Source organism: Dunckerocampus dactyliophorus, chromosome 19 (assembly GCF_027744805.1).
Source record: "Dunckerocampus dactyliophorus isolate RoL2022-P2 chromosome 19, RoL_Ddac_1.1, whole genome shotgun sequence".
Lineage (NCBI taxonomy): Eukaryota > Metazoa > Chordata > Actinopteri > Syngnathiformes > Syngnathidae > Dunckerocampus > Dunckerocampus dactyliophorus.
The window spans coordinates 11,327,346-11,344,195 of record NC_072837.1 but is presented as its reverse complement, the minus strand read 5'-3'; the positions used below and the strand labels follow the sequence as shown (position 1 = coordinate 11,344,195).

At 41.2% G+C, this 16,850-nt stretch overlaps 1 protein-coding gene across 2 annotated transcripts in view; it reads left to right on the top strand.

Annotated features, from left to right (window-relative positions):
* enah (ENAH actin regulator) overlaps positions 1 to 16,850 on the top strand; it is a 102,392-nt gene that overhangs the window by 2,892 nt on the left and 82,650 nt on the right. Inside the window, exon 1 of one of the 2 annotated variants that reach the window (XM_054761853.1) lies at positions 13,240 to 13,550. The exons of the other annotated variant lie outside the window; for it this stretch is intronic. Within the exon in view, the coding sequence (XP_054617828.1) occupies positions 13,537 to 13,550 (14 nt within the window). The 5' untranslated portion in view covers positions 13,240 to 13,536. Of the gene's footprint in view, positions 1 to 13,239; positions 13,551 to 16,850 lie in introns of those variants that run through there. 2 annotated transcript variants of the gene reach the window in all.

Here is a 16,850-nt window from a genome sequence, read left to right as displayed (position 1 = left end):
AATGTTTTGGTGATGGAATGATTTGAATCGGTTGAGAAATGTGGAAGTAGTACAAATTCATAAAATCGAAGAGAATTTATGTAATGCACAATATGGAATTTTGGGAAAAGTAGAAATATTTGTAAGGTGGTATAATTGTTTGTCCAAATGTCATGCATGACCTGAACATTTTCATCCTCGAATGATTTGAATCGGTTGAGAAATGTGGAAGTGGTACAAATTCATAAGCTCAGAGACAATTCATGTTATGAAAAATGTGGAATTTTGGCCAAAGTGTGAATTTTTGTAATGTAGGATGATTGTGTCTACGTATTTACACAGATGCCAAATTAATTTTTAAAAATATATTTTTTTCTATGCATTGTTTTATTTATGAATTTTTATTTGGTATTTATTATTATTTTTTTTTATTTAACATACTTTTATTTTTAAAAAGTGTATGTATTTTTCTAATTTAACAAAGTTATTTTTTTAAAATATGTATTTATTCTGGAAACAATGTAAAAATGAATTTAAAAAAAATGATTTTATTTATGATTGACTTCCATGTGAAAGTAGTACGAACTCATAAGATCAAAGACAATTTGTGTTTTGGAAAATGTGGAATTTTCGGGAAAATGGGAATTTTCTTAACGTGGAATTACGGTTCATCCGAATGTCGCGAATGAGCTGAATGTTTTCGTGTTGGAATGGTTTGACTGGGTTGAATATGTGAGAAATTTGGAACTTCCAAAAACGATCCATTCATTGTTGTCGCGGAAAATGCGGAATTACTGAAAATGTGGGAATTTGATGTCGAATGAGCTGAACATTTTGACGCTGGAATGTTTTGAATCGGTTGAGAAATGTGGAAGTTGTTGGGCGTCAAAAAAGCGAGCCAGAATAACAAAAATAAATAGAAGAATTTGGGTGCAGAAAAATGTGTGAATACTGAAACATAATTAATACTTCCAAAAAATATCCTACAAGAAATTGTGAGCCTGCAACTAAACCAGAATTGTCAATCTCGATCGGACTAAGAGTTGGTGCTGATCCAAATTAAGATTGTTGCCGAAGATCTGTGCTGGACTCAGTGCCCTTGTCAAGGTGAAAGGCGCCCGGACGAAGCACATTCCTAAACGCACAGATGAACGATGGCAGTCGGTTTTATTTCCAGCCGCACGTAACGCTGATAGAGGCAAGGAAGATAAGCAGCATCATCAGGGTGACGGGGCTGTGAAGTGTTCCGGGAAGAGGCCTTGACAGCCGCGGACAGGCCTCGTGCCTCCCGTGCGCCGCAGTCGACGCCACAGATGAAAGACAGACTGGCAGACTTCACTTGCCGCTTGGCGAGCCTTTGAGCTTTAGTTAGCCTGCAAGCAGCAAGGCTGTCGAATCTCAGGGAGGCATTAATGAGGTCTGCTAGCGGGTGATATGAAATCCAAACAAGTTTGTGCTCTGCTTTCAGCGTAGGCTGTGAGGTTGGCTTGCGGAAGCTAAAACATTTTGGGCGCTGACAGTGGCTTCCAAAGCTGCTGTTTTGAGTTGATCAATAGTGACATCTTGCGCTGGGGAGCATCGACGTCTGGCTGTAGTTTCTGGTTTCTGGTCACGTATGTCTCTCAGCTCATGGACTGTTCAATGCAAGTTACAAGTTTACGAAATTAGGAATACATGTACCTAGCGTTGGGCGGCATTAATATTGATAACATCCAAATTGCAATATGAATTGCAACCTCGATGACAATATATATCACAACATATTCTTTGGCATATCAATTCTAATAGAACCATTTCAAAAGAGGTTACAAAGGCCCAAAGGAAAGCCAGACCGTTTAAAATATATATTTTCTTAAAAGGAAGAAGTACCCTTATCTGATTGCCCCATCAGGCTGTGACCGTCAGTGTTTACTGGGGTGGTTTGCAGCTGAGTGTGAAGCTTCTGGGATGAGACTCAGCACCTCCAAATCTGTAGTGACGACATCGTGGGTACAAGCGGTCGAAATGTGTTTTCTTCGTAGGGTGGCTGGGCTGTCCTTTAGAGATACAGTGAGGTGAGAAGCACCGTCATCCAGGAGAAACTCTGAGTAGAAGCGCTGCTCCTCCGCATTGAGAGAAGCCAAATGAGGTCCCTCCCGGATGCCTCTCTGGGGAGGTGTTCAGAGCCCGTCCGACCGGTAGGAGGCCTCGTGGAAGACCCAGGACAAGATGGAGAGACTGCCTCTCAAGTGGCTTGGGAACACTACAAGATCCGCCAGGAGGAGCTGGACAAAGTGACCCGGGAGAGGGAAGTCTGGGCTTCCCTGCTTCGCCTGCTGCCCCCACGGCCTGACCTCGGATAAGCGGTAGAAGATGGACGGACCTCCAAATCTGAGGCCATGGTTCTCAGCTGGAAAAGGGTGGATTGCACCCTTCGGGTTAGGAGCGAGGTCTTAACCAAGGTGGAGGGGTTCAAATATCTCAGGATCTTGCTCACGACTGAGGGAAAGCTGGAGCGTCAGAACAACCGGCAATTCGGCGGCGGGTCTGCACTGACTGATACGGTCGCAGTGCCGGACCGTTGTAGGCAAGACCGGAAGACAAAGCTCTTGATTTACTGGTCAGTCTATGTCCCTATACTCACCTATGGTCATGAGCTTTGGGTACTGGCTCAAAGAGCAAGATTGCGGATACAGGTGGCTGATATGTGTTTCCTCCGTAGGGTGGCTAGACGCATCCTAAGAGAGAGGGTGAGGTGCTCGGCCATCCCAGAGAGATTCTGAATAGTCACTGCTCTTTCACATCTAGAGGACGTAGTTGATGTAGATGCCCAACCAAGACGAGGCCCTGGGTTAGACCTAGGATGCAGTGGTGGGATGATGGCCTGGAAACGGCCCCCAGTGGAGCTGGAGGAGGTGGCTGGCGACTGGTAAGTCTGGGCTATCCTACTGAGACTGCTGTCCCCGAGGCCCAGACCTGAATAAGTGGAAGAGAATGGCTTGATGGATGATAGCAGACTGTTTGTACCTTTGGCAACAGTCAGTCCAATCAATCTAACACTCAGGCTGCTGAATCACTTTTAACATGTGGTGTCGGTACGCAGCCAAAGAACCCACTAATATATTTTATTTTGTATCACTAAGTCTGGCTGCCCTCTTTAATTTGAGCTGAGGGTTTTTCCCGATGCTCCCGTTAGCAAACAAACAAGTGGTAACAATACAGCACTGATAGAAAACAGCTGTTTGCTCAGGTCGAAATATTTCCTTCTACGTGTGTGTGATTGACAGAAAGGTTGTTTGTTCAACCTGAGAGTCTGCGGCCTTTCCATCCTGTGGTTTTGGTGAGCTCTTGCCACTGACATCACCTTCTCGGAATGAGACTGTGGAATGCTGTGAACTTGCAGTTTGGTGTCTAGGACGGGGTCAGACCTGGAAACATGAACGTTGCAGAGATGGCCTAGTTTTGTCTGGTTGGAAATGTTGAATGAAACTCATCTAATGTTTCAGTCTGGTCACACTTATCCCCCTATCAAACTTTGGCTTTGTCGTAGTGTAAATTACAGATCCCAAAGATGAACTGACTGAGGTTTCAATGGCTTCTCTAAAAGCTGACGCCAGTCTGTGTCCCAGTAAACGGTACAGGTTGGCCCTCATGCTGCACGACTCTGATGAGCTGCATGCCCACAGTGCGCTCATCTGTGTGTGATTTACTATAGCGGGGTCAGCCTAGCCTAGCAGAATGAGCCAACAGTTATTCAGGGTACTCTACATACAGCTGGTACGGTACGGTACGGTATGGTTTATTCGTTTCAGACAAGCTGAACAAGTTGCGTTAAGGAACAATACGTGGTTACGCCTACTGAAAATTCATTCACATCAACTATTTTACAATATAATATAATTAGGGATGCTCCGATCTGGGTTTTATGCTGCCGATACCGATCATCCATGAGTGAAATTGGCCGATACCGAAACTGAAACCGATTTAAATGTACTATTGGCTATATCAGGAGTCACCAGCATTTTTCTTGTGAGACAGGTGGACTTCTTCTTTGACAAAATGAAAATAGCCAAGGGCTACCCATTTTTGCAACATTTATTTTTTCCATCGCTTATTTCAAGCCAAACAAAGCGCATATGTTTGTTTTACCAGAACATTAACAAAATGCTGGTATCCACAATTCACTTTTTTGTATTTCAGAATGCATTTCTTTCCAGTGTTCTCACATTTTTAACTCAAAAGCAGGCTTGCAGGCGCCTCATGTGGTCGTGGGATGGTACCTGGCGGGCGCCCCTATGTACATTGGCGCCCCTTCGGCGATGTGATATGAAAGGGGAACCATACAATTTAGACAAAAACATATTTGACTTGCTTTTTCAAAATCACTGGTGAAACTAAGCGCATCAGGCGCCTTCTTTAAGGAGAATTTGGATGCAAGATCAGCTTGATTGCGCTCCTGCAGGACCCCCAGGTAGTCAGACCAATCCAATCACTTTTCGGCCTGTCCGCCCTATGGGCGCCACACACGGGGTCACACCGAGCGAATTGCCAACACCGGCCGCTTTTCCTCCTGCTGCACTATTTTGATATCCTCAATTTCCCTCCACATCTGACAGCCAATCTAAACCGTGGGAGACTCGTACAATTCCTTCTGGATGTGGGCCCCTCGCTCGCTGGTGTGGCTGGTCGCAGCCGCTCCTACCCTTCCGTGTGGGTGGTTTGCTGAGCGTTGGCGGTGGGTTTTGCTGTTTTCGTCCGTTTGTCGCACACACACGCACACACACAGGGGCTACATTAGCCGCCGCCTGAGTGATGATCACATCGCGAGCTTTGATAACTCCCCACACCCCGCCAAGTGAAAGCCCACCGTGGCCGTGGCATGTTTCGGAAGGTCCCACACGGCAGCCATGCTTGTTTTGGCTTTGTGAAGGGAGATTGGGCGAGAGACAGTCGCTATAGGCTGGACGCTGCAACGGGGGCGGAGCTGATTGGCGTTATAAACCAAGTATCGGCATATGCCGGAAATCGGCCGGTACTGATCGGTGGCCGATCGATCGGAGCACCCCTAAATATAATATTTTGTTTGCTTACATTGTGTTTTTTTTTTATTTTGCGCACTTCCTGTGTGGCAAAGGAAGGTGTTGACTAGAATAGAATACGGTTTTAAAAATAAGGACACTCACTTTGTTCGCTAGCTCACGTAGCTTTTGCAGTGTTAAGAAAAAGGAAGAAATAAATAACTATATAAAAATAAAAATTTAATTTGTTCAATTGTTAATAGTAAATAGAAAATAAATGGAAACATTAAATAAAGACACAGCATAGATATTGAGAGTAAAGATATAAATACTGCTGTACAGTAGTAATCCCTCACTTATCGTTGTTTATTGGTTCCAGACCCAACAGTGATAAGTGAATTTCTGCAAAGGATGGAATTCCTTATTTATAAATGGAACATTTTCATAGTTAGAAAAGCTGTTTACATCCTTTTTAAATACACTTTTTAGAGCCCTCTAGACGTGAAAGAACAGCTCTATAGTCACCTTTACACTCCTATTACCCAATATAGTAGACATAATAAGAGAAAATAAGACATAAATAAGACTTGCGGGCGTTTAAGCCCATTTATGTAGACGTTTGTTTCTTCCAGCTTGCTTCTCTTCTTTTTTTGTTGTTGTTGTTGGTGAACTTTACGTTGAGGACAGGAGTGTTGTTGTTGTTCTTGCCATGTTGCTGACATCCACATCCACCCCCTGGGATTGCAGAGAGGCGGCCACGTGTTGCTCTGTTGAAGCAACGTCATCTTGTTCTCCTTTGTGCTCAGCTGCCCTGGCATAGAACCCGCGTGTAATGTGGAGCCCAGACACCATCACATCGTTTAGGCTTGCGTCGTGTTCCAAATCATCAACCTTGCACATCATTTGCAATATAATGTGATCCTTTTCCTTCCTTCACTGTTCTTCCTTGATGTGTTTTGTTAAGTGGAAGTCTAAAAAATGCTGAAATATTCAGGTGTGCGTTAATGAGAGGCTGTGAGTGTCGCAGAAAATGACAAACTATTATACAGTCATTGATTTTGGTCCAAATAAGACATGCAACACCTCCCTGTAGTCGTGACATGTAGCGCTGTGTGTGTGTGCGTGTGCTGAATAATTAATTGCGACCGACTGAGGGATTATTTTGCACCCCAATTACGTGGCGTAGATTGTAGCGTTGCATTTTGGATTTATGGAAGGAGAGCAACAGAATTTTTGTTTTCAGTATGTTAAGTTGCTAAAAAAACCCCAATTTTGGTTCAGTTCAGTCCAGTTTGGCTCGCTTGGCTTTCTGTATTGCCACAGTGGGGGCTGGATCCTATCCCATCTGAATTTGGGCCAAAGGTAGACTACGCCCAAAACTGGTTGCCAGGCAGTTATAGGGCACATTCACAATCACATCTGTGGGTAGAAACTGAACCTGAGGTCACCACCACACGATCATGTTCTCCATTTGTTTGGTTTGGACTTCAAACTACCAAGACGGCTAGATGAAACACATATTATATGTACCTGTACCTACTAGAGTTGCAACAATTAATCAGTTAATTGATGATTAATTGATTATCCAATTAATCGACAACTATTTTGGTATGCGATCTATCGTTTTTTTGATTTAAAAACTGGAAATATGCTCTAATTTCAGCCTCTCCTATGTGAATATTTTGTCATTTCCTTAATCGTCCATGAAAGCAGACGTGATATCTTTGACTTTGGAAAACAATGATGGACGTTTTTGGCTCTTTTCTGACACGTTGAGGACCAAACAAACACAAACTGTTTGTATTTGGTTCATATTAATTTGGTCACGGGTGTCCAAAGTGTGGCCCGGGGGCTGTTTGTGGTGCGCAGCTGTTTTTTAAAATGTATTTATTTTATTAATTTTTTTTTTTATTGGCCTACAGCATATTCTAACAGTGTACCTTAACAAGAAAGTTAAAAAAAAAAAAACAGCAAAAATGGAAAAATCATCAGTAAGTAAAGTAAAAATGAGAAAAAGTCGCAATTTTATAATAATAATAATAATAATAAATTAAGAATAACAATGCAATATTATGAGGAAAAATTACCATCATTTTAGTAGCATAAGGTCAAAATATTAAAGACAGATGGGTTTTTTTTTCGGACAATTTAGCTCCGTGCAGGAACTATCGTGAGGGGAAAAAAATTAGACCCTAATGAAACTTTTAAACGTCTCCAGCGCAACGCGTCGTCTTTGTCTCCCGGCAGCTCACAGTTTCACAGCTGCTACTCAAAAGCTGCTAGGTGACCACATTTTGACACTTGAGAACATGCGTACACGCTCGTGCACACACCCGGGTGTTTGTTAGCTGCCTTTTCTTGTCCTGCTCGCTGCTAACTGTTTACACACGACCCGTTTTCACGCACTGACTGATTCCTGTTGGGGAAGCGTGTGCGTGGGCTTCCCAGCATGCCTTGTGGGTTATACATTTGTGTGAAATTGTATAGTTTTGCAAGTATATTAGTGTGTAAGCGTTTATTTTGATACCCTCCATAGTCTTTGTGGTACAGTTACGTTGTGTGTTCCGTGTGTGTTATTTGTGGTTGCACCGTGAGTGATGTGTGAGGAAGGGTGTAAATATCAAGCGGATTCACCGCTATCAATAAATGGCATCATTCAAAAAACGGCAGGGTTTCCCACAAATAAAATGTTTTCATGAAAAAAACCTGCGCATGCTAAACGGCGACTATGCGGGGATCCGCGCTATCCACTAAGTAACCTCTGGCAGCACATGTCACTGCTAGTAAGTAGTAGTAAGTAACTGGATGCTAATGCATCCTAATTCCCCAAACCCAGCCAGCCAGGCTTTGTGTGTTTTTGTGTATGTTGTGGTGGTATAATCCATTCCAAAGTAGATGCCGGCAGCTTCACTGCAGGTCCCTCAGTACGGGAAGGACTGCCAACTCGTAAAAAGCAGTGGAGCTTTCATATAGATGTTTTTTGAAAATAGGTTTTACATGGATTTAAAGTGATATGATGTGTAAATAATGTCAACTTGTCTCTATATATATTGTATATTATATTATATTATATATAAGCATAGTGCTTGTCCATAACACATTTGTATTTTTTTTAATTTTTTATTATTTTTTTTTTAAATAGAAATCTCTTTGGAGGTGTAAATTGGGAGACTAGATTTCACCTTTTGGCCAATATTGTTTTTTATTAGTATTTAAATTTTTTTTGTTATTTAATTTGTATTTTTTTAAATAATTTTTAAAATAGAAATGTGTAAATTGGGAGACTAGATTTCACCTTTTGGCCAATATTGTTTTTTATTATTATTATAATTTTTTTTGTTATTTAATTTGTATTTTTTTAAATAATTTTTAAAATAGAAATGTGTAAATTGGGAGACTAGATTTCACCTTTTGGCCAATATTGTTTTTTATTATTATTATAATTTTTTTAGTTATTTAATTTGTATTTTTTAAAATAATTTTTAAAATAGAAATGTGTAAATTGGGAGACTAGATTTCACAAATGCGTTTATATGAATCAGGGTGCGTGCGTGCGTGCGTGCGTGCGTGCGTGCGTGCGTGCGTGCGTGCGTGCGTGCGTGCGTGCGTGCGTGCGTGCGTGCGTGCGTGCGTGCGTGTGTGCGTGTGTGTGTGTGTGTGTGTGTGTGAGAGCACTTAAACAGGTGGCTGCTCTGTTTGTCCATCTGTCTTTCCTTGTCCGCAGCAGCTGTCCGCCTTGCTGTTTTTGCTAATGAGGAGACTAAAAAACTTGCACTCTGCAGTTTTTGACATACATTTCAACATGCCGATAACAGTTTTACACTTATTTATCTGGACCACAGCAGAAAAGAATACATGTCGTGTTTTCCATTTGTAGAACATGGGTGGGCGATACTGCAAATGTTGGTTTTGTCAGTGCAGCGCCAGTGTTGCTGATACGGGTACATTTCAATTGAACATTTTCAAGATTATTGAATGATTTTGTGATTTTTGCCTTTAATTTGTTGTTCGTGGTTATAATCAGAATAAAACACACATAGAAAAAAGATTTTTGGCAAACAGAAAACGTATTTATGGACAATTTAACAAGATATAAATTAGTGATAGACCGACCTATTTTTCCTCATAATATGACATTGTTCTCATAAAATTACACATTTTTGTCATTAGAGTTTGCCTTTTTTTTTTAAATTTTCACTTTCTTGTGAAATGACGGCTGAGTTTTCCATTTGTGCCGCCGCCGCCGCTCTTAAATTATATTTTTAGAATGTGCCAAAAACAGCCGAGGGCCGCAAATGGCCCTTGCGCCACACTTGGGTATCTTTTGAACACGTGAAAGGATCTGCTCCTCTGGAATGGACAACGATAACCAAGCAGTGTAGTAGTCTTCCTCCAGTACCATTTCGTTTAATTATGGTTTCATCTTTGCTTTACAGTATTTGATGTGTACTTTATGTGTTCTGTGTAAAGTGCGAGTGATTTAGGAGTAAAAACAGGTCTAAGTTGTGTCTAAAACTTTGGACAGCGAGGACCCCCCCTGTCGATTGTCTGATGCATCATTGTGTGATCATGAGTGGAGTGCGGAATGAGCTGTAGAGAACTTCAGAGTCCCTGATTCAACCCAAGCGTGTAAGGTTGCCATCTGTGGTGGACAATAAAGGATGACATTGCGCCAAGTTCCTGCTCCCATCTGAGCCGTAATGTCGGGCTAATGCTTGGGAGTGTGATCTGAATTCAAGTTGGCTGTGTTTTCTGTATTCCGTCTTTGTGCAACCACCAAAACCAAAACAAACCAGGCAGATGGCACATGGCAGACTGCTCTGCTCCTTCTAACATTTATGTCAGCGATTTCATGGAAGGCGTCTGAGTGAAAAATGGCAAATTGGAAAGTGGAAAATGCGGAAATGCCAACCTTTGCTAACCAGCTAGCTACCTCTACCTACATTACCTCTGGTCTAGCAAACATTACAACGTTATTTTGCAGAAAACAGATCTTTGGCGTAACTGTGTTAAGTTAGCAACGAACTACATAGTCCACCGCCGATGGGGACGACGGTGACGACTTTTGGTAATGGTTTTCATTCTAACAGGGAAGTTTTGTGATTTTAAAAGTATGCTACGCGTTAGCGACGTAAACCACAAAACACGCTAACCGGGTGGTACGCCAACCATGAAAATGTTTCACTGCGCTTTATTTTGATAAGCATGCACCGGAATCGCCTGTCTGTCTTGCTGGCGACACATCTTGTGATGACTTTCACGTTGTTTCTTCTTTTCGGGAGAATGGACAATAGCCGTGAAATGTGTAGTCTACTGACCACAGCTTGCCACATGCTAAGCCTTTCTACGCCGATCCATCTAATCTCATTCCACTTTCTGGCATTTTTGTTTACATATGGCGGCACCGAGCTAGCTCGTTTTTTTGTGTGCCACGGGCTAACTGTGAGCTGATGTTGAGTCGTTCACCACAGCATATTTACTTCACCTCTTAGTATTTTTTTTTTTTTTAATATGACATGACACCTGTAATTAATGCCAAACGAGCACACCGAGCGACGTGCTTTGTAAATAAAGTGCGATGTAAACGCTGGCAGCGCTCTCAGCAACTTTGCCACTAAATGAACAGTTTTGCAATGTCCCGTGTTCATGTTCTGCTATTTTTTTTAAATTTTAAAGTTAAATAAATAAGTTAATAAATAAATAACTCATAAAAAATTTGCTATTTGCATTTTAAAAATGCAGATGCAGCAGTGGTACGACACGGCAGAGGTCGTCCGCCCTCGATGCAGCCCACCACCACAGCTTCAAAACATCCAAGGGGAAACCCTCTACATATAACTTGTCTTTTTATATATTTTTTGACCAATAATAGTCCATAGTCAACCACGAAACAATGGTCATTTATTAATTCGTTCTTTTTTTAAAACCACTATGGAGTGAAAGAGCGTTCAAACTGCGATGGAGCGAGGGACGACTGCAATCATAATAATTTCACGGGCTACTGTTGCGGCCATAATCCACAACGAGCTAAAACTCAACTCAGGAGCCCCGACGTCACTCCCCGACGTGTAATAATGACGTATAATAACGTCAAAAACAAATTAAAAAAACAATATTCAGTCAGCTTTATGTGGTTCTGACCTTAAGTACTGCATCCCAATATGTAGACAAGGGAGAAAGGAACCACCACATAACGTTAGCGCTGCTGCGGTGGCCTGCCAGCTTCGTCAACTCGACGCCACATGATCAAACACGACCACTCCAGCGCTTCCTTATGTTCCAAAAGTGTGTGTTGCGGGAATTTCCTGTTTTGTTCTATCATGATACTGAGAGTTGTTTTGAACGGAACGCTGGAAAGATTGCCGTGTTCATCCAAGCTTCTCTCGTACCGTTGTTTCATACAAGCGCTAGCTCACGAACAGTCATGTGCTCGGCCTCAGACACAAGTGTAATCCCATCAGGCCCAATGGCCCGTTTCTCCTTTCGGGAATAAAAAAGGACATCACCATAGAGACCCCACTTAAGACCTATTAGCATGAGAGGTGAGCTGAGGAGAGGAGAGAGGGGACGCTGAATGAAGGGAGGGGGAGGGACAGAGAAAGGATGCACAGTGTGGGAATGGAGGAGATGACGGAGAGGACGGGCTGGAGGGAAGCTAGTGAATGGATGGAGTGTGTGGGCTGTGGGAGAGTGCTTTAAAGGAGACAGATTATGCAAGCTTTTCACATCAAACTAGGGGCGGGCGATACTGCAAAGGTGAGTATTGATCGGATACCAAGTAAACACAAGGCCGGTATTGCCGATACAGACACGTTTTACAGTGTTTACTCTCACAAAAGTACACACTCTATCCTGGTAAAATAAGTGTAAAAGGTAAAAAAACGAAGTTAGACAAAATTAAAATGGGGAAAAAAGGGAATTTGGGGGAAAAAAATTGAATCATAGGGTCCTAATTGTGATGATTTACTGAAAAGGGAGAGAAATAATTACTTCATTGACATACTAAGTGACCTGCGATTGGCTGGCGACCAGGCCAGGGTGTGCCACACCTCTCGCCCAAAGACAGCTGGGATAGGCTCCAGCATACCCCCGACTAGTGAGGACAAGCGGTACAGATAATGGATGGATGGATGGATGGATGGATGGATGGATGGATGGATGGATGGATGGAGGGAGGGAGGGAGGGACATTGCTAAGACTGTTTAATGTATTTAAACACTCTTGACCAGGGGTCACCAACGCGTACGATGTACTGTCATTATCATGCCATAGAAATAATTTAAAAAATGGTCTCCAAAAATGTGGTCAATAATATCGATTATCGCCGATAATTTGTAGGCCCATTTACACTTGCCATTCTGTCTTTTGAAGGCGACCAATCTGGACATGGACTTAAGCATAAGACATGGAGTCCTCTCCATGTCTTATGCTTAAGTCCATGTTCCGCAAGTTCTCCATTTCATCTCCAAATGTTTCTTTCTTTCTTTGTTTCTCCTCCGAAACTATTGACGCAGCGCTATAATCACTGTAAACATCCTCTGTCTCGTGCACCGCCATGTTTGTTTGAATGATAGCACTCCAGTGATGCCACTTCCGGAAGTGAGGCTGAACTGCGAGAGCTGGTCCGTCATGGGTGGCGCCATGAACTATAAATGTACAGCCATTTTTTTTGCAAATTTACCATTCCCTTTTTAAAAAATTGTGGAAGATAATTACAAATAACATTCAAGCAAAGTTGATGAATCATCTCAGGGACCCTTTCATGTCTACTTTTCTCTGATTATATCTACTTTATTGGATAATAGGAGTGTAACGGTGACTATAGGGGTGTTATTTCATCTCTAGAGGGCTCTAATGTTAAAAACATTACAAAACAAAACGTTGAAAACGAAGATTGTAAACGGGTTTTCTACGTCATAACTACGAAATTATTCCATTTATGAATACTAAATCTTACTTCGTGGAAATTCACTTACCTCGGTCGAGTCTGGAGCCAATGACCCGCGATAAATGAGGGACAACTGGACGCTGGTGGAACGTTCCACCCCTATTGGTGCTCGAGGAAGAAAACTTCCTAAACAACTCTGCAAGTCTGTGGCGTTATCAATTGTTTCCTTGTGTTGTACGCAATTGTATCATCCGGATGGAATGAACAGACCTCGTGCTGGTGGCTCCCGACAAATCCCCCCCCCGGATAATCCTGGCTGATGATGCATGCGGGTCACAATATCTATTTTTGGTGAAGAGGAGAGTTACATTCTCCAGCGGTACAGCGGTACACCCATTGCACCCCCGCCGTCCCCCCCTGCCACTCCACTTTTAGCCGCGGCTCCAGCGAGGTGAACGAGTGTGGGTGGGTGTGCGCCCTCCCACTATCACTGTCTGTCTAAAGGCCACTCACTCCCCTCCACCCCCCCCATCGGAAGTCTGCCAGTTCGTCCTCCAGCCTGCCAAGGAGTCTGTAGAGGAAGTAAAGACCTCAAGGATCCGGACAAACACTTTTGACAAGAGAATTTTCTTGTAGGCGGAGGTGGTGGATTCACCCGCGGTTGCTGCCAAGATGACTCGTGACTCGTAAGTTTCTGGTTGCTCGCTCGGAGTTATTAATGGACGGCGGGATCAAGTGATATAGGTCACACCGGCAAACGAAGAACTGCTTCATCCGCTAGAAATGAAAGTGTCCTGTACGGAGTATAATTAGGCTTACAGTTTGTAACAGTGAGGTATGTTGAAGGATACATTAGAATTATCCGTTTAAGTCGACCAACTCGTCACCTTTTTCTTATAATTACAAAAAAGTTCCCACTTATTCCACCGAATCGGTGCCAGTTGCTTGTTCTAACTCGCAAAATAAATCTTAAATCTCATATACACGCCTTGAAGTACTCCAAATGTGTATTGGCCCACTTAGGACAACGTTATTTCATTTTTGTTGTAAGTTTCAGAAGCCAGGATGACTCCTTTTGAAGTAACAGGAGTGAGTTTTTAGCATAGAATGAGCAAATCCATTAATTATAGCTACGTGGCATTTATGCTAATAGCATGATGATATTAAGCCGGGGTGTCCAAACCGCATACAGAAAAATCAGATGATGCGGTGGACACTTTTTTTTTTTTTTTTTTAAACCAACCAATGTGTGTCATATGTTGAGACGTTTGTTATATTTAAAAAAAAACAAAAAAAAAGCCTGCATTTCAGCTTTGTGTTATTAATGACAAGCATATTATCAGTATGAATGGACTTTTTCTCCTTATCTTACGCTTTTTTGCTTTTTTTCCCCCCATTTTTGCTCTTTTTATTTTATTTTTTTTAGAATATTTCAATTCAAACATTTTTTCTGTGAATATTATGTCTTTATTCTCATAATATGTTGACTTTATTATTGGAGTATTATAACTTTTACCCAATCAAAATTTCCTAAAATTGCAACTTTTTATTCTTTGTTTTGTGTGTTTCTCATAATAATTTCGACTGATATAAAAATAACTCTGTTAGTTTTTAATATTTCAATGTTAGACTATTTATTTCTATTAATATTATGACTTTTACCCAACCTAAATTTCCTAAAATTGCAACTTTTTATTCTTTGTTTTGTTTTTCTCATAATAATTTCGACTGATATAAAAATAACTCTGTTAGTTTTTAATATTTCAATGTTATACTATTTATTTCTATTAATATTATGACTTTTACCCAACCTAAATTTCCTAAAATTGCAACTTTTTATTCTTTGTTTTGTTCGTTTCTCATAATTTTACGACTGATATAAAAATAACACTTAGTTTTTAATATCTCAATGTTATACTATTTATTTCTATTAATATTATGACTTTTACCCAACCTAAATTTCCTAAAATTGCAACTTTTTATACTTTGTTTTGTTTGTTTCTCATAATTTTACGACTGATATAAAAATAACACTTTTAGCCTTTAATATTTCAATGTTGTACTATTTTTTTCTCTTAACATTCTGACTTTATTCTCCTAATATTTTGTCTTTATTCCCGTAAAATTTGTTTTTTTTTTTATTTTTGCTGTTGAATTATATATTTCCAAAGTGCCAAGGGCCGGTGAAAAAACAGCTGCGGTCTGTAAATGGCCCCCGGGCGGCACTTTGGACACCCCTGTATTAGGCACATCACAGTGATTCACTCGTCATAGTTGAAATGCTATCCAACATACACAGAAAAATCAATAAGCGACGTTACTTTCGGCCTTGCCATAGCCTGCAGAGGCTCTGAATTATGCAACTTTTTGTGGGCCAGGTGACTTGTAGAATATTCCAGATTTTTCAGAGGGGTAATTTTAGAGCAACAGGATTGAGCCAGAACACAGGGGAAACCACTAAAGTGGAATTTTATTTTTATTTTTTAAGAAACTAAGCTAAGTTACACAAATATGTAAAAAATACATCATTTCTGAAGGATTTGAAATCCCTTGTTTCTGGCGGTTAATTGGTTCCAGACCCGATCGTGATAAGTGAATTGCCACGAAGTCGGATTCCATATTAATAAATGGAATATTTTTGTAGCTGGAACATAGAAAATATGTCTAAATATGGTTTATTATTAGAGCCCTCCAGACAGGAAATAGCACCCCTATAGTCACTTTTACACTCCTATTACCCAATGTAGTAGACATAATAAGAGAAAATAAGACATATTAGACATGAATAACACATAAGGTATACCAGTGGTTCTCAAATGGTGCGTTGGGATGAATTAACTTGAAACAAATGTGCACATTAGCACTCAATAAGTCATCAAAACTTACCTTTTATGCATTTCCACATAGTATCAGCATTTGAGACCAAATATGAGGTGAAAGAAAAATGGTAAAAATACAGTAGTAGTCTATCTGTGCGGCGTGAGATAAAGTTAGCACACGCACAATGGACATGCGTCAAGTGAGACGGATGTAACAGAGAGAATCCGGCCACTTTTCAAAATAAAACCTAACAAAAAAAAATGAAATAATGGAAATTATGTTTTCTTTCTGTGCGGCCGGGGTGTTGGGGACCACTGCCTTAAAATATACTATAAATGAGAGTTTTGAGTAGAAAATTTCCCGCAATTTGGGTCACCACTTGTCACTGAGGGGCAGTGGTGGGTCCCGCAGCCAAACCAACTGAGAACCACTGACATAGACTCACATGTTAGCTTGTTTTTTTCTGAACAGCGTACTTCCTGCGGTGGCTATTGTCTCATCAATGTAACATTACTGACACCTAGTGACCAGTGTAGAATACTACATATTATGTCTTTGAATGCGTCTTCTGAATGCCTTATATTTATATTTTCCTTTTTATGCTGGAAAAATGCTTAATTTAGTCCAAAAATATGTACATTTTGATTAAATATACGTATTATTGACGAATAAGTAGTTAAATACGCATTCAACCACAAAACTGCGTTAACTTAGTAATTTATTTATTTTGGAAAACCGTGATCGAGTGAAGCCGCAAAATTCAAACCGCGAAGTGGCGAGGGACGACTGAATTATCTCCCATTCTCCTCAGCAACGGCTAGTTATGTTTATGCCAACAACCCCCTATGTCGACATGAGTCAGCCGATCCGAGGGACGTCTACTTTAACGGGTTCCACTGGTATCTTGTGGCGTCTCTTTAGCCCTCCTTCCCTCTCAGATAAAGCAGCTAACCTGAAGTAACATCGTCTTATTCATTCATTATTTGCAGCGCCTCTCTTAAAAGTGCTATTTTCACCAGATGAGGCGCTCTTATATTTATAGAACAGCTGCGACTCTTCTAGTCCTCCCAGTCCAATCAGAAGGAGGTTCCTACTTTGGTACACGATAGCAGTCATCACACACCATGTGGTGATGGGCTGTTTTTCTCCTTCATTGCCTCCAAAGT